Source organism: Eubalaena glacialis, chromosome 16, assembly GCF_028564815.1.
Source record: "Eubalaena glacialis isolate mEubGla1 chromosome 16, mEubGla1.1.hap2.+ XY, whole genome shotgun sequence".
In the NCBI taxonomy this organism is placed as follows: domain Eukaryota; kingdom Metazoa; phylum Chordata; class Mammalia; order Artiodactyla; family Balaenidae; genus Eubalaena; species Eubalaena glacialis.
Genome location: NC_083731.1, coordinates 80,868,275 through 80,887,564, shown reverse-complemented (window position 1 = coordinate 80,887,564; position 19,290 = coordinate 80,868,275). Strand labels below are relative to the sequence as shown.

The following is a 19,290-nucleotide window of genomic DNA, read 5'->3' as shown; positions in this document are numbered from 1 at the left end:
GCCACAGAAATCAGAGACAAAAAAGAAATAAAAGGAATCCAAATCGGCAAAGAAGAAGTAAAACTGTCACTGTTTGCAGATGACATGATACTATACATAGAGAATCCTAAAGATGCTACCAGAAAACTACTAGAGCTAATCAATGAATTTGGTAAAGTAGAAGGATACAAAATTAATGCATAGAAATCTGGTGCATTTCTATACACTAATGATGAAAAATCGGAAAGAGAAATTAAGGGAACACTCCCATTTACCACTGCAACAAAGAGAATTAAATACCTAGGAATAATCCTACCTAAGGAGACAAAACACCTGTATGAACAAAACTATAAGACACTGAGGAAAGTAATTTAAGATAATACAAACAGACGGAGAGATATACCATGTTCTTGGATTGGAAGAATCAACATTGTGAAAATGACTATACTACCCTAAGCAATCTACAGATTCACTGCAATCCCTATCAAACTACCAATGGCATTTTTCACAAAACTAGAACAAAAAGTTTCACAATTTGTATGGAAACACAAAAGACCCCAAATAGCTAAAGCAATCTTGAGAAAGAAAAACGGAGCTGGAGGAATCAGGCTTCCTAACTTCAGACTATACTACAAAGCTGCAGTAATCAAGACAGTATGGTACTAGCACAAAAACAGAAATCTAGATCAATGGAACAGGATAGAAAGCCCAGAGATAGACCCACGTACATATGGTCACCTTATCTTTGATAAAGGAGGCAAGAATATACAATAGAGAAAAGACAGGCTCTTCAATAAGTGGTGCTGGGAAAATTGGACAGCTACATGTAAAAGAATGAAATTAGAACACTCCCTAACACCATACACAAAAATAAACTCAAAATGGATTAAAGACCTAAATGTAAGGCCAGACAATATAAAATTCTTAAAGGCAAACATAGGCAGAACACTCTATGACATAAATCACAGCAAGATCTTTTTTGATCCACCTCCTAGAGAAATGGAAATAAAAACAAAAATAAACAAATGGAACCTAGTGAAACTTAAAAGTTTTGCACAGCAAAAGAAATCAGAAACAAGACAAAAAGACAACCCTCAGAATGGGAGAAGATATTTGCAAATGAAGCAAGTGACAGAGGATTAATCTCCAAAATATAAAAGCAGCTCATGCAGCTCAATATCAAAAAAACCAACAACCCAATCCAAAAATGGGCAGAAGCCCTAAACAGACATTTCTCCAGAGAAGATATACAGATTGCCAACAAATACATGAAAGGATGCTCAACATCACTAATCATTAGAGAAATGCAAAAGAAAACTACAATGTGGTATCACCTCACACCGGTCAGAATGGCCATCATTAAAAAATCCACAAACAATACATGCTGGAGAGGGTGTGGAGAAAAGGGAACCCTCCTACACTGTTGGTGGGAACGTGAATTGATACAGCCACTATGGAGAACAGTAGGAGGTTCCTTAAAAAACTAAAAATAGAACTACCATATGACCCAGCAATCCCACTACTGGGCATATACCCTGAGAAAACCGTAACTCAGAGTCATGTACCACAATGTTCACTGCAGCAGTATTTACAATAGCCAGGACATGGAAGCAACCTAAATGTCCAACGACAGATGAATGGATAAAGAAGATGTGGCACATATATACAATGGAATATTACTCAGCCATAAAAAGAAACAAAATTGAGTTATTTGTAGTGATATGGATGCACCTAGAGTATGTCATACAGAGTGAATTAAGTCAGAAAGAGAAAAACAAATACCGTATGCTAACACATATATATGGAATCTAAAAAAAAAAAATGCTTTGAAGAACTTAGGGCAGCCCAGGAATAAAGATGCAGATGTACAGAGTGGACTTGAGGACACGGGGAGGGGGAAGGGTAAGCTGGGACGAAGTGAGAGAGTGGCATGGACATATATACACTACCAAATGTAAAATAGATAGCTAGTGGAAAGCAGCCACATAGCACAGGGAGATCAGCTCGGTGCTTTGTGACCACCTAGAGGGGTGGGATAGGGAGGGTGGGAGGCAGATGCAAGAGGGAGGGGATATGGGGATATAAGTATATGTATAGCTGATTCACTTTGTTATACAGCAGAAACTAACACAACAATATAAAGCAATTATACCCCAATAAAGATGTTAAAAAAATATATAGAAAGATCAATGTTTTTCATGTGGGAAATCCCCTATCTTTGACCCTTCCATGTCTGTACTTGTCTGTACTCCATGGCTGCTCCCATTCTATACAGGCTACCATGGGGTGAGGTTTGTGGTGGCAGGTGAGGGTGGGGATGAAGACGCCTTTCCTGCACATTAAATTAGTTATAAAAACAAAAGTGAAAGTTGAAAATAACCACATCAAAATTTCATGTGTTCTTGTCTGGGTAATTCCTACTGGCATTTTAGGGTCATTTTCCCAGGAAGCTGTCTCTAAAGCCCTTTCCCCCTTAGCTATCCTGTACTTACAGCGATTACATCATTTGTCCAAGTAAATCATTACTCATTTCTCAACCTAGGCACCGTGGGCATTTGGGGACAGATAATTCCTTGTGGGGGGGGTGCTACCTGTGCATTGTGGGAGGTTAGCAGCATCTCTGGCCCCACCCATTAGATGCCAGTAGCATCACCCCAGGTGTGACAAGCAAAAACGTTCCCAGACCTCGAGACAGGGCAAACTGCTGCCCCGTCTCGGGTTGAGAATCACAGCATTAGCCTGAGATCTCAGGGTGAGGATTCTGTCTCATTTGTCTCCATAGTAAAGTTAAGGCCCTCAAGAGACAGCCCTGATGAAATGAATTGAAGGAACAGTTGACAAAGTACTGCTACTCTCCAACAGTAAATCGGTTCTAAACTCTTCACAAAAGAACAAAGTGCTTTAAACTCTTACTTTAATACGATTATTTTTTTACAGTTGAGGTCCATGAAGGCACAAATGCAATGAGAATTTCTAACCTTGGGACTTACAAGTTAAATTCAGAAAATCACAAGGCAACGTAAACATCTTGGGAAGAATTAACTTTAAAGGAGGACATGAAAAACACTCCAAATTGTGTTTCACAAAAAGACCTAAGCTCTCTTTGGAAACTCCAGAAGCAGCCTGTGTGGCTTTGAATCCTAGCAGTGCTATTTACTAACTGTAAATCGACAAGTTATTTCATACCTCTGTGCCTCTGTTTCCTCATCTGTAAAATGGGAATGATGTTAGAGCCTATCTTATAGGGTTGTTATGAGAATTAAATGAGTAAATATTTGTACGATACTTAGAGCCATGCTTGGTGAGCACTTTGTGTTCTAAAGAAATGAAATCACCCCTTAATGGGATTTGTATTTAATTTATAGATTCAGAATTTCAAAATGACCATGATTATCATGTAACCACCTATATCCTTCTCCCAATGATTTGTCTATGGTTTCAGTCTAGGTAATTGTCACAAATTATTATATGACATAACACAATATATAACATTGTACATTTTCTGCGATATTCTTAAAGGGAAAATTTAAAGTATATTATCCATTTTCATAGACTACCATTATTTAAAATTATTAATATTACTTAAATAACTCAAATCAAATATGTGCCTTTGTGTGTAGAGGTAAACTGTAAAAATCACTTTTGTCAGCACTCTCTCTTACCCTCTCCCTCATCCCACATTATAATCCATTGTCATTAGTTGTCCTTTTAAATACAAAGGGCAGTGACAGATGCACTATAATCCTAATCAATTCCATATCTCCATAAAACAGTACTGAACAAGGTGAATGCCCTTGTTTTATACATGTGGTGATTAGTTAGTATTTATTAACAACATAAGTTAGGCAGATCTAACATTAAATTAGAAATTCAGAGATCATCTTGAGCATCAAGGCCCTATGTTAGCAGTCTGAGAAAATGTCCCAAACCAAAATGCTAATAAAACATGCCACCTCTTAAAAATCTCATTCAGGAGCTTTGATTTGCTGCAATTTGCCTTAAAGGTGACAAACTTTGCAAGGTATTGTGATACCTTGGCTATGCCTGCATTTTGAGATGGTTAGTTTCAGTTAGCTCACCCAGGTACTTAGACTTGCAATTAGCTTTTCATTACTCACAGGGGAAATTATTTTTCAATTACAAATTCAATCAATACACATCAAAACAGAATTATAATTGTGGTTGCTAAGATAACAGAGACTGCACTGTTCTGACTTGCAGTAACAAATATTTACAGACGGCTACTGTGTACTGGCGCTGTCAGAGTTGCAGAAGCAATGGTGAGGCATGGTCACCATTCTGGAGGTTCACACCTTCACTAAAGACAGCAGACCTGTCTGGTTTCCGAGACCTGAACATAAGAGCCACACATCCACATATGCCCAGCCAGGCGTCAGTCCTCCCAGCCATGGACATCCTTAGTACAACCTATTTTTTCAAGCCAATGAAAAGTTAACACTGCTCAACAACTCTCCAAGTGTAAATCGGGACCCAGGACATTAATTGTCTGTCCACACAGGAGAGAAACTTCCAGACAAAAAAAGGTAAGTACAATTCTTGTGGGTAACATTTACAGGAGACCTTCGGCTCTCTTGTTTTCATTTGCCTACCTGGCAGAAGCTACGTGCCCTCTGGCTATGATTTCCGTTAGGATTCTGCATTAGCTCAGCATTTCAAATATGCATGAGAAATGTAGAGCCCACAAAGCTTTAAAAATAAAACATGAGACCAGCTCTATCACTGTGTCTGCAGTGCACGAGGAAGAAAACGAATAAAATCACAACCCCTTATTGCTCTCCAGGCATTAATCATAATATACCACGTGAGTGGGTGAGTGTCTAATTAACTGCTCATCAATCTCAAAGTTTTAAAAGTGCTGTCACTGCCCTCAGGCTGGAAGTCTTCCTTCAGCCTGCTATTAGGAAATCTGTGTCTTGAAGGAACTTATAAGGAAGGCAAAGAAATTCCACGGGTGTTCCCTTCAGCCAGGCTACCTCCATCTCTGCCTACCTTCTCTGCCTGTTTCTTTTGATCACCCCGCTGTGACTACTCCTTTGGCCTCTGTTCTACCCGCTGCTCCTGCGCCCTGAGAATCTCAGCTCACATACCTCCAGCCAAATGCTTTTCTTATTTCATAATATTTTTGGAGACGTAGCTGTCCTAAGAATTATTCCAATGATAACAACCTCCTGCCACTCTAACCAATTTTACACAAGCTGGGCCCTTATCAAGAGCACTGTGGTGTCTGGCGTTGTTGCATTCCCACATGTTTATGCAGTATTGTCTTTTGGGTATGTCTGTATGAATCCTGCTATGGGCTGAATCAGAGATGGGTCATGGGTTCTACAAGAGAAGGTTTCCTAATTTTTCTGGCTGACACTACCTTATTATGCAGAACTTTTTATCTTGAAATGATTTCTATACTGGCTAATCTATATCATGGCTGAAAGTTTTTTTTTTTTTTTAAGTCGACTTGGATGGAAAATTCCAGAACTTAGTCAAGGCACCTTAGATCACATGCAGCAGTGAGTAGATAAGGATTTACCACCCATGTGTTTGAGATTCAAAGCTTGACCCACTCAGACACATATGTCATCCAATGAATAGAACTGCACAATCAGAAGCGGTTTGCTCCTACAATCCTGATTTAAAAATATGGAATGAAATTTTTATTCTCGGTTTACAATGTAATCCTTGATTTATATTTTAAAAATCTATGCGTAAGCTACTAGAACTAATGAGTAAGTGTAGAAAGACTGCAGGATGCAAATGAACAATATACAAAAAATAAAAAAAATACTAGCAATGAACAATTGGAGACCGAAACAATAAAAAACAGTACTATTTAGAATAGCACCACAAAACATGAAATTCTTAAGTACTTTCAAGTATGCGTATTACCCATATGCTGAAAACTACAAGTTAGGGTTAAAAAAAAAAAATCAAAAGAGACCTAAACAGAGACATGTACCATGTTTATGAATCAGAAGTCTTGTTACTGTTAAGATATCAATTCTTCCCTAACTGATCTATAGAGTCAACACAATCCAAATCAATACTCCAGTAGGATTTTAAAAAGTGATATCAACAAGCTGTTTTTAAATTTATATGGAAAGGCAGAGGAACTAAAATAGCCAAAACAATCCTGGCAAAGAAGAACAAAGTTGGAGGACTCACACTACTGGATTCCAAGACATACACAAAGCTAAGTAATCAAGTGCCATATTGATGAAAGAATAGACACATAGATAAACGGAACAGAATAGAGAGTCTAGAAATAGACTCATGCATATATGGTCAATTGATTTACAATATAAGTGCAAAGGCAATTCAATGAATAAAGTATAGTCTTTTCAACATGGTGGTCAACCAATGGGATATTGATAAGCAAAAAATGAATCTTGAGCCATATTTTTTACCTTATAAAAAATTAACTTGAAATGGATCATCAACTTACACATGAAACATAAAACTGAAATTTCCAGAAGAAAAACAAAGGAGAAAATAGTTGTGACCTTATGTTAGGCAAAATTTCTTAGGTGTGACATTAAAAACATGAAAAAAAAATGATAAACTGGACTCCAATAAAATTCAAAACTTCTGTGAAAGACATTGTTAAGAGATTGAAAAAATAAGCTACAGACTGGCAGAAAATATAAAAACTCAATAAGAAAACAAACAACCAAATTTTAAAAATAGGCAAAAGACTCAAACAGACACTTTACTAGAGAAGATATATGAATGGCAAATAAGCACATGAAAAGACATTCAACGTCATGACTCATTAAGGACATACAAATTTAAATCACAATGAGAAACACTAGACGCCTATTAGAATGGTTAAAAACAAAACAAAACAAAAACTGACAACACCAAGTACCAAGAAAGATGTGGAGCAACTGGAACTCTCATACATCGTTGGTGGTAATACAAAATGGTATGGTCACTTTGGAAATGTTTGGTGGTCTCTTATAAAGTTCAAATATACTTATCATATGCACCCCACAATCCCATTCCTAGGAACTTACCCAAAAGAAATGAAAACTTATGTACACACAAAAACTTGAATATGAATGTTTATAGGGGCATTATAGCCACCCAAAGTGGCAACAACTCAAATGTTCTTCATCTGGTGAATCGACAGACAAATTGTAGTATATCCACACAATGGAATACTACTGAGCAATTATATTGATTGATACACACAACACGGATGAATCTTAGGTGCATTAGTGAAACAAAGGCAGACTCGAAAGGCTACATACTGTTTGATTTCACTTATATAGCACTCTGGAAAAGGCAAAACTATGGGTACAAGAACCAGATCAGTGGTTGCCAAGGGTTGAGAGTAGGTTGATGACAAAGGTGAACCAGGGAGTTTTTTTAGGTGATGGAGCTGTTCTATATCTTGGTTGTGGTGGTGGTTACACGATTGTAGGCATTTATCAAAACTCAAAGAACTGTACACTGAAAATAGTGAATTTTGCCTTATAAATATACAGAACACCTTGACTTAAAGAAAATATAGATTTAAAAATTCAACTGGGATGATTTCACTTATATATGGAGTCTAAAAAACAAAATAAACAAATATATCTAAGCAGAAACAGAGTCATAGATACAGAAAACAAACAGGTGGTGGCCAGACGGGAGGGGGGTGGAGGGAGGAGAGAAATAGGTAAGGGAGATTAAGGGGTACAAATCTTCGTTTACAGAATTATGAGTCACAGGTACAAAATGTACAGTATGGGGAATATAGTTAATAATTATGTAATATCTCTGTATGGTGATAGATGACAACCAAACATACTGTGGTGATCATTTTGAAATGTATAGAAATATAGAATCACTATGTTATATACCAGGAACTAACATAGAGTTGTAGGTCAATTATACTTCAAAAACAAACAAACTTACAGAAAAAAGATCAGATCTGTGGCTACCTGAGGTGGGGGGAGGGGGGATTGGATGAAGGTGATCAAAAGGTACAAACTTCCAGTTATAGGATAAATAAGTAGTAGAGATGTAATGTACAAAATGATAAAGATAATTAATACTGCTGTATGTCACATATCTGAACATTGTTGAGAGTAAATCGTAAGAGTTCTCATCACAAGGAAAAATTTTTTTTTCTATTTCTTTAATGTTGTATCTATATGAGATGGTGAATGTTCACTAAACCTACTGTGGTAAACATTTCATGATTATGTAAGTCTAACCATTATGCTGTACACTTTAAATGTATACAGTGCTGTATGTCAATTATATCTCAATAAAACTGGGGGAAAAAACAAAAAAAGGCATAATTAGAGAATGAAAGATCTATAAGTATGCAAGAAAATTCAATTGGGAAAAAGATAATGTAATATAATACAATTAACAATAAAAATTATTTCTTTTAAAAAATGCCAGCTTACTAGTAAAAATACTCTTGGTTAAAACTACGAGGGAAAACTCAGGATGAGGTGGTGGTGGAATAGTTCTGAGTTGGATGAAGCCTTGGTGTGCATCAGACATGCTGAGGAGAAAACACTGCTTTTCCAATTCATTGCCTTTAAAGAATTACAACCAGGACTTCCCTGGTGGCACAGTGGTTAAGAATCCGCCTGCCAATGCAGGGGACACAGGTTCGAGCCCTGGTCCGGGAAGATCTCACATGCCACGGAGCAACTAAGCCCGTGCGCCACAACTACTGAGCCTGCGCTCTAGAGCCCTTGAGTGGCAACTACTGAGCCCGCGTGCCGCATCTACTGAAGACCGTGCACCTAGAGCCCGTGCTCCACAACAAGAGAAGCCACCGCAATGAGAAGCCCGTGCACTGCAACAAGGAGTAGTCCCCACTCGCCACAACTAGAGAAAGCCCGCATGCAGCAACGAAGACCCAGTGCAGCCAAAAATAAATAAATAAATTTGTATATATATATAAAAAACAATTACAACCAAAATACCCATTCTTCTCGTAAATGCTCACAAATGGCATTTTGTGCTTGTTTGTTTTTGAGTCCAAATAGCCAGTTCCTGCAATTTGTGATTTGAAGAGTTCTTTGCTCTTCTACCCAGTTAAGCAAACCCACAGTAATGCTTTCCTTCAACATTAAGAGAGCATTCCTTAACACAAATCTATCTTCATATAGGAATCACAGAGTGATCAGCTTATGAACACAGAAATATATATGTCTACAGAATCAGCAAGCCTATGGTTATTTATACACTATTCTAATATATATCAGTGTGTCCTTATCTTGACAAAAGTTTTCCTCATCATTACTTTCCTCTTAAACTATCTTTTCTTTTCTTTTTTTTTTTTTTTTTTTTTTTGGCTGTGTTGGTTTTTGTTGCTGTGCACAGGCTTTCTCTAGAGCACAGGCTCATTAGTTGTGGTGCACAGGCTTAGTTGCTCCGCAGCATGTGGGATCTTCCTGGACCAGGGCTCGAACCCGTGTCCCCTGTATTGGCAGGCGGATCCTTAACCACTGCGCCAGGGCTCAAACCCATGTCCCCTGCATTGGTAGGCAGATTCTTAACCACTGTGCCACCAGGGAAGTCCCTAAACTACCATCTTTTCTATGTCAAATGCAGAATGTACGAGAAAAAAATGTTGGACTGCAAGTTATGAGGACTGCAGTTTTAAAGACAGTTTAGCCCATAACTAGCTCTGTAGCCTTGGAAAAATGACTCACCTCCTGTAACTAATATTTATTTCCAGCTCTGACCTCTCTCCAGGGCTTTAGTTAGGAAACTTCAAATTCCTACAGACACATAGAACCTCTCATGCACATTTAATTGTTCAGAGATATTGATTACATTGACATCTTTTATTATTACTCAAATTATAATTGTTTTATTTGTTCATGTATGCTTCATATCTTCAGTTAGATTTCTCCAACCAGATTAGACATTCTCTGAGGGGAGGGAGTTATTCATCTATACATCTTTGTCTCCTTATATCATCTATCACATAATGAAGGCTTAAATATTTCAGGTTGCAGATATAATTACTTGAGCTTACATATTCTAGTTTGCTGATATAATCATTTGTCTTTGCAAAAAATACAGCTGAGTTTGACATACTCATGGAGCTCTACAGGGCCCTCCCTGACCACTCATGCTCTGGTCCCCCACAATGCCTTCTCCCACTAACCCACCCACACCCCATCACTGTCTATAGCCTCAGTTTGTTTTACTTTTTTAACATAGCTTAACACTCTCTGAGATAATTTCTCCTTCTCCCTCTTTTTCTCTCACTCACTCTCTCTTTTTCCCAATCTATTGTCTGAAGCTTCCTACTAGGATTTAAGCTCCATGAAACCAGGGACTGATCATGCTCACCATAATATACTTAGAGCCTGGACCCATGCCTGGCATATAGTAGGCAATGGGTACTACTATATGTAGTACCCATATAGTACATATATAGTAGGCTCAATAAGTACTTACTGAATTGTTGTTGAACTTGCCCCTCAATATAGTGATAACTATTAGATATTGAACAATCAAAAGAAACAAAAATACTTCACATGATTTACCTGTAAAGAGGTTCTACAAGGTCTTTTTCAAGAAAATCATGATCGTTCTTGACAGCCACAATGTTGATGGGAAATTGTGAGTCTGAAAGAGACAAAGAGAGACAAAGGAGTTTATGCGCCTAGTTTTATCTGAATGGGCACCAATATCTTCAGGCCACCACGTTTCTGTACTCATGTCTGATCTTAACAGCAGTTACTCCCCATTGACAGGTGTGTTGGTAATGTTTAGAGAGCAGAAAGTTTTACTTTTATCCCAATAACTGCTTTTAAGAATACAAAGAAGTGTGGAATATGAAAATAACCAAGTGTTTGACCTTGGATAGGATTGCATACCAAGTGCTTGCATTTTTATAGCTAATCACTATCACAGACTTTTGCCTGAATGGAGAACTTTCCCACTCTCACCATCCACCTAAGGTGGAGGTTGCTGACTTCTGTCCTGATCAGTTCATGAAATACTTAGTTGGGCAGATTTTTTTTTCCTTCAGAAAGGAAAATACCGGAAGCTCAATGGCCTCAAGTATTTTATTTTGTAGCAAAATCTTGAGTCACTTTGGAGTATCAGCAAAATACTCAAACAACTGATTCTATCCAATAAAAAAGGAGAAATTCCAACATTGTAACTTTTCTCCCACAGACTACTCATGCCAGATTTGGAGGTCATGGGCAATGCTCAGGTCACAGTGTTAATTTTAGGTACCTCATTTGTGGAGGTAAAAATCTGCAGATCATTGGAATAGAGTCCATGGCCAAATCTAACTATCAGTGTTGGTCCATTATCATCATCCTACCATTCTTTCTCTTTCTCATCTTATATTTGACATTTGCCAATCATAATAAATCTAAGGGTACCAATTTTCTTATTGCAAGTTGAAAAGAGAAACAATTCCTCTTCTGGTGAAAAAAAGTGAATTCCAGAGTGAATTCCAGACGGTGCCTGAATGTAGACTGTCTCATTCTGCTAGAGAGGGAGTTAATGTGTAGTCATGAGGAACACAGACATGGAAGCCCAGCTGCTCTGGCTTTAAGTCGTGGCTCTGCTACTCACTAGCTGTAGACTGTGGGCAAGTCACTTAACCTCCTCTGGGACTCTGTTTCCTCATCTGTAAAATGAGGATGATGATAATTATAATACCTCCCCTATGGTGTTGTGAATATTAAATGAATAGTACATGTACAGTGCTTTGAACAGTAGCTGGCACATAGTAAGCTCTATAGAAGTATTTGTTCTTATTCTTATTACATCCATTAAATGCATATGGCTTAAACACAGTCTGACAAGTCCACCTCACTTATGAGATATCTTTACTTCTTAGTCATTTATAGACTCTTCACATTTAAATTGCATAGTATTTTGAGTGCACATTACAGTAGAAAATCTATCTCATGAAGGAGCATTCTGACTCTTCCACTTTATAATCTTGTAAAAGTCACGTAACCTTTTTGGGTCTCTCATAATCAGTTCATTGCTGGTGGGGGTGTGGGAATAGTGGCTGCTTAGACCAAAACTGTAAGACCCTCCTCCTTGTCTAAAAGGCTATGGTTTTTTGAAAGCTTTTATCAGAGACTTTAGACTTCACAGCACATTCAGAATTTAAGTGAGAGAAGTAGAAGGTTTTTTGTTTGTTTTGTTTTGTTTAATATAAAACTGAGCTTCTCGGTGAATGGATGAGATTTACCAGTGAGTAAAGGTTAATTTTGTTGATTCTTTCCATCCTACATGAATTTTACGTCATCAGGAACAGAGGTCTATACTGTCTAGTGTACTACATATGCTCTGTTTACCCCTAAAGATTCACTCTCCACTTTTCTGTAAACTGCTTTGTGCCCCAGGATCAGCTGTGGATGGCATTCAAGGGGATCCATGTCCTCTGCTTCCTTTTGTGTTTGGCCAATGGGAAGCCCTGGCTGGAGATGGAGGGAGGGAGGAGTGTGAGGTCAGGGCATTTACTCTCCTGGTTGTCTCCAGGGGAGGCTGCCATCACCAGCTGTGTCCTCCACTCCTAGGGCCTGCTCTGAGATCTTCTCTCCTTCTGGGTTCTGGCACCCTCTCCCTCCATTTATGGCTTTGGGCCTAGGGTAGTGACAGCTCTGCTGCTACAAGCTCTGGGCTCCTGGACTGTTCCTCGTGGTTTCCTATGCCCTGCCCACATCTTTGTAATGAACACTTTTAGAAATAAATCCCCCTCAGATTGTCTTGAGTATGCCATCTGCTTACTGCTGGGATCCTGACTAATTCACTATACGACTATCCAGGAAGCAGATGCTTTGGTTATAATTTTAGGTATCAGTAAGATAAAGGTGAGTAAGTTTATTAACTGTCAAAACATCAATGGAAGTAAGTATGATGCTGGCAATAGAAGCACCTTACTTAAAACCCTGAAAAATAACATCCGATCCATGTTACATCTCAAGCATTTTCAGGTTAAGTAAACAGAACTCAAGAAAAGTCTCAAGATAAATTAGTTTTGTGATTTCTAGGAAATTTATCAGCAATTCATTTATTGTACTTTCAAGAAAACAGAGAGTGATGAAAAAACACGGAAAAGGATAAGGAATGAAGTGCAGAAAAGCTGCTGATGGCAGAACACTGGAAGGAAAAGGCAGAGCTGGGATCGGTGGTAGAGATGAGAAGCAGAAAGAGCAAAGCAAAAAGTAAAGAAGGGAGAAGCAGGGAGGGGCAGAAGGTGAGGCAGGCTCAGGAAGCAAGCCTCATTCCTAAATCGGCATCAGTATAAGCCCTGGGCATTGCAAAGGTGGAGAAAGCAAGGGGAAAAAATGGTTGAGAAAGATTTGGAAGTCAAAACACACCACAGGACATATTTTGAATTTATCCTCTTTATAAAGAGAGAAGAAGAGCCCAACTTACCCTCATATAACTGAGCGTACTGCGGAAACCCGGCAGCACGGAGCCAGTCACATGCTTCCTTCGCCTCAATTTCTGAAAAATACAACAAAGGGAAATGTGTGAGTCCAACGGCCACCCACTGGTCTCTACCTCTGCAATCAATGAGGAACTAGTGAGCACTGTGCATGTTATTACAAAGCAAAATTGTTCTCAGGTAAGTCTGTGTAAGTAGCCTACCCAGAAATGGGTATAAAGTGAGCAGGTATCACAAAGGTACTTGTTACGTGTCTGCTAAGATTATCTTCAATGTTGATCCATAAGTATTTGGATAATAGCAAAACCACAGACTACAGAACACAAAGGCTGGGTTTCAGGGAGGGAAAAATGTCTTATTTATACACTAGGGAACCAGGGGACTAAGGAGGAGGCGGAAAAACTTCCCTATGATTTTTTTTTAATAAATTGTTTTAAACTTTCAAAGATAAAGCTAAGACTATTTATTCTACATTCCTTTATTCTTTTACTCTGGGGATAATGAAAGAACAAATACAACTGGGCAGTTTGTGAAAATGTATTTTCTCATGAAGGAAGGTATTAACAAAAATCCAATGTTTTACTATTTCTTTAATTTTACTAATGGCTTTAATTCCAAATAACTTGTAATAAGATGTGCATTCATCAAGCACATTCTAATGATTTTCAAGCTGCAGAGTGCAGCATGGAACAGTAAAGCTGGCTATCTGGAATTGAGACGTGTTTGATGGGGCTGCTAGAATCTCTGAGGGCCAAACCCAAGAGGTTGATATGTCCTTTGGGTGACCAATTTTGGTATGGACATACCAAGAGTGCACGGGACCACCTGCCTGGAGAACTTTGGAGGGAGATGGGGAGAGTCTACAGTATGTGAACCAGGTCACTTTTTGACCTCGTGGATCCTGGATCATTTCCCAACCACAACTCTGTTAGATAAATATGAATGCAGGGGAAAAGAAGTTCATCTGTCAAAAGTCCAGTTTCTCCAAACAAAATTAAACAGCTGATTATAACAGGTCTCTACCCAGGCCTCTTCCTCTGCTGTTGGGAGGGAGCCCGGTCAGGTCACTGTATTTCCATTTACTCTGACGTTCGTTTTCCCCTGTAGCCAAAGTTGGAGAGTACCAGGTGCTCTTGGGATCACTGCATAAAAACGATCCACGCTAGCATCAGCAGTGGGCCAGAGACTACAACCTACGTTGAAAGCTCAATGTCTTTGCAGCATAATGTTCAATGTGACAGAGCTATCTGGTCTATGTTAGGAAAACAGACCAAAGGCCAGATCATCCACAGGCTCCAAAGGGAAGAGCAAAAGCCTAAAGCCCCAAGCCCCGTCCCACTGATCTGGTTGGATATGGGTTGAGATATGTTATTAAATCCAGGGAAACAGCCTGTGGTGGCCCCTGTCCCAGAGTCCCTGCTTCTTTTGGCATCCCCTAATCCATTGTCATTCCAGAGACTGATGATTTCTAAATCTTGGGTTTTTTCTCTGACATGAGGGCTTTTTTTACATACTTACTACCAGCACAGACCTAATAGGTCTCATTCCTGCCTTGTACACATCACCTAGAAATATCTAGGGCACGAAGCTGGAAATAAAAGCATTTCTATGAGGAGGGGTGAGACCCACAAGTGCAGTTCAAAATGAATTGGCTGGATTGTACTGTATTGGCTAACTTGGGTTTTCCCTTTGGAAGGTACAAAGGGCAATTATTGTATGTCTCTAAAGTTTTATTTAGTACTCATTTGAGAGTCCTTATGTGAAGGCTTCCACTTTGACAACTGCACAAGTACTTCAGGGGAAGTAGGAAATGCACATTCTGACTGTAACATGGAGAAAATGTGAGTTACTCCCGAGTCAAAGATAGGCTGTTGCCTTCTAAAATTTCAAGCTTCAGATTTGCTTTCTTCTTCAATAAACTACAGTGGCTAGTGATGAGAAAATACCTAATTTCTAGACATGCTCTAAACAGTTATGAGTCAGCAAGTCTTAGAGAGAAGCACAGAATTCTGTTATGTGAACTACATGAATAGTATGCCTTTTTCTATTTTATTATTGCTTTTACTATTATTGAAATGTACTGTTAAGCAGGAGAGCCCCAGAGAGACAGATCACGAAGAACAAATGGGGGCGACTTGGAAGGCAGGAGCTCTGCCACACAGCAAGCTCAAAGGGGAGCAGGAAGTAGCTTGTAAAGGAGCATACACTCCACCAGACGCTGTGGTAAGAAGGACAGAGAGCTGGGGGAGAGGTGGGCAGCAGGGGTCCTCATGGAAAGACTCTCTTTGAAACTAAGACTCTGGTTGGGCAGTGGAAGAGGGCTCAGGCTAGCCTGGGAGATTTTATTTAAAAGGCTCCCTAGATAACTTCGTTTTGTTTTTTCATAAGAGTAACATAGATAATGAGCTGAAACTCTACCCATACATAAACATAAATAATCAAATCTTAACCAGAACCCAGGTAAATCAAACTCTCAAATAAGCTGATTTTTTAAAATGGGTTGGCATTTTGTTTTTAAGTCTCCCAGGCAAAAGACAACAAAAGCTGCAATTAGTAAATAATAAATGAGAAGAAGCCACATCCCAGCCACGGTGGATGGCTCCTCCCCATCACTCTCCACACCCAACTTGCTGTTCTATTCCTGAAATGTCTCCCAAACACATTGTCCCTACTCTTAAGGGCAAAACCACCTAGTGACAAAGCAAACAAACAAAATAATGGAGCACAATTAACCACTATCAAATGTGACTTTGCCCATCAAGTTGAGTTGGAGATAAAAAGAGCCTTAGGATTCCTACTGATTCCCCACAGCCCCTACCAACACCTGTCAGCCAAATGCTAACGTTTTCCCCAGGGCATATTACCCACGCAACAGCCAAAATGCCTGGAGAAGTAAGAAGGAATCATTACTGCCAGTGTCATGTTTCACAAGGCCTACATAATGAGAGTTAAATGACACTTGAGGAGAGTGTGAAAATCTCTTTTCCACTGAGCTCTTGCTTAGCCAGCACAAAATTATGTAAAAGCTTTAAGGGCCATTCAAATCACATTTTGACAGTTTTATTTGTTCCCCATTTCCAACCCACACCTGGCTCTGTGGCATCTCCAGGGCTAAAAAGGCAAAGCACCAACCTTCTGCAAGTCTCCTGCAGCAAACCTAAGTGTGGGGAGAAACCAGAGAATGCCCTTGACAGACTGGCCTACTGATCTCTACCATGGTTACCACATTGTAACTGGAGAAAATTCAGTCTGTTTGGCTCCGGATATGATAGGATTTCAATAGAATTTTTGTAACTATTATATATAAAAATCATTTCCATTTTACTCTAGAGTGAGTATCTGTTTTTGCTTGCCCGACATCCTTCCCCCCTTGCTCGGATAACAGAGCCACTTCTACATGGTTTAGGTGGGGCTGACACTCCTGGTCCCCTCCAACCACATTCCTTGGCCCCATCACCACCACCCACATGGATGACCTGCTCCTTAAGAGAACCCATTCCCCTAAGTCCAAGGAAACCAAGGAGCTTTGGGATATTAAGTCAACTGTTGTTTGGGGGCTGAAATCAACTGGTTGGAAAGGGAGATATTCAGTTTTTCAATTGGTAGCTTGACCTGCACAAAAGCCAAGCAAACCTTTTCAATCGATAAATAAAGAAGACAGTTTGGCGCTTGGCATGCTCTTCCATCACATCTCTGTGATTCTACTTGGGGGAAAGTCACTCACTTTGCCTCAGTTGCCTGGCCTACATCCTTAGACCATGATCGGACCTCTGTCCAGAGACAGACACAGCAGAGGGAGGCTGTCTCATTGGGTGCCCGAGTTGCTGCACATCAAAGGGCATGAGAACGAAGTCACTGTGGAAATTACCATGGCCTGTGACACTGGTTTTAGAAAGTATTATCATGTTTCTTAATTACATGTGCTCAGTGTTAAAAACTTATAAAAATACAGAAAGGCACAATGAAAGAAAAAAGTCAACTCTTGTCCCATTAGTTAACGTAATTCAATATATGTTATTTGTCAAACTGGTAGTGATGGTAATATCTTTGGTTGACTACTTCTGCATATAACAAAATACATTGTGAATATTTTCCCATATCACGGTATTGTTGGTAAAAATGGAAAATTTACTTTGTTTTGAGAATGATGCTTATTTTTTAAATATCTAATTTTTGAATACTGCCAATTGAGCTGACAACATCAAGGTAGCCAAGAGGAAACAGTTCAGTAGGGCTTCATCAACACAGTCTGACTGTGGAGAAGGCTGGAAGTCTATGTGAGTTAAAAGAGATTTACAAGCTGTTTCTTTAAGGAAATATCACTCGATGTTTGTACAGTCAGGGGAACAAAGCTCCAGAGGGCCTCAGTCAAGTAAGGAGTTGTATTGAGCGCAGCAAATTTACCACCCAGGTTTGCAGGCCTCCTTTCTTGTTACTCTCTCACTGAATTTTTGAACTGGTGCTTCTAAAGTGCTCGGAACAGTGTGTTCTCCTACCTAAGCATTTAAATACATTTTTTTTTTTAATTTACGTTATTCTCGGCATAGCAAATACTTTTCCCATAGCTAACCCAAAGGGATACTCTTCTTTCTAAATACCCAAAGGGATACTCTTCTTTCTAAAAGAAGATACTCTTCTTTCTAAGGGACACTCTTCTCCTAAACCAAAAATTCAAATTAGGGCCAAATTAAGTATTATTATCATCAGAAAATTAGCTGGCTAGAAGGAACCCGGTTTACCGTGGAAAGTTTAAGGCATATGTATTTATGTTCTTCTTACAAATCTCCTGGAATTTTGATGGACAAACTGGCTCCAATTTAAGTAGGTCTTAAACGTTCTTAACGTTCATTCTTAAACGTTCATTAAAAGTACTCAAGAGAAGTTGGGAACGAAAGACAACATGGATCTCCATGTGATTTAGAAAAGTGGGCTTTAGAACAGTGTTTTGTTTTTTTCATTTAAACTGGCTGACATGGTGGGCACCCTGCTTCTGAAAGATTATGGGTGACTCAACCACCACAGGATGTCTGCAGTTGACGCAATTATCACTATTAAAGCATATCCATGGTATTAACATTTCAACAGGCTCATGGTTGTCGGCTTAGGATGGTTTGCACGGCTGAGTTAGCTTCATTATTCACGAACTTCTTCAGACAAATGACTCCTTTGTTTTCAGACGAAATTTCTCAAGTGAAGTCCCTATTTACTGAAGCTGTGTTTATTCCATAGGCTGTATTTATTCCACAGGCTAGGCCAAATTTGTCAAAACCAGTGCCAGAGTATCCATCCCGTCCATATGTGGATGAGAATGAGGCAAGCATTAATATTATGTAGGCCCATGCACTACCACCATCCTTCTCCCGGGAGGGCTTTATAACCCTAATCACAGGTTCAGGAGGGAACGCCAAGTTTTGTAGTAACAATAGGCTTTGATTTAGATCCCATGTCATGGCAACAGGATACATCTTTTTGCATTCCTTGAATTATATAATACATTTATTGCAATGTGTAAAAGGCCTGAATAAGTCTTAAATGTATACCAAATATAATCATTTTCTAATGTGCATAACATTTTATTTCCATGATATTCTAAGTTACTAACAGAATTAAAATACAGGTTATTTTAGAAATTTAAGATTATTAATCTCTGAACATTCAAATCAGTGAATCAAGGGATAAACACCCATTTTATCTCCCCATAACTTAAGGCAACCTTTTTTCTGATGTGTAGAAAAATATCTTGCACTCAGCTAACATATAACTATAGAAGAAAGAAATAGGAAGATGTATATATCCTCAGGACACCTAATTGTACTCATTTAAGATGGAGAATCATGGCTGTGTTTATGTGTACTGTTTTCCTGAAAGCAAGAGTAACAGACATGCTGAGACATACTATTCCA

General features: G+C 39.0%; 1 protein-coding gene across 3 annotated transcripts in view; it reads right to left on the bottom strand.

Annotated features, from left to right (window-relative positions):
- Nucleotides 1-19,290, bottom strand: part of STARD13 (StAR related lipid transfer domain containing 13) — a 401,131-nt gene that overhangs the window by 54,964 nt on the left and 326,877 nt on the right. For all 3 annotated transcript variants that reach the window (XM_061170637.1, XM_061170636.1, XM_061170635.1), the window contains 2 exons: nt 13,375-13,446; nt 10,506-10,587 (listed from right to left, as the gene is read on the bottom strand). In XM_061170637.1, coding sequence (XP_061026620.1) covers nt 10,506-10,587; nt 13,375-13,446 — 154 coding nt within the window. The remainder of the gene's footprint in view (nt 1-10,505; nt 10,588-13,374; nt 13,447-19,290) is intronic.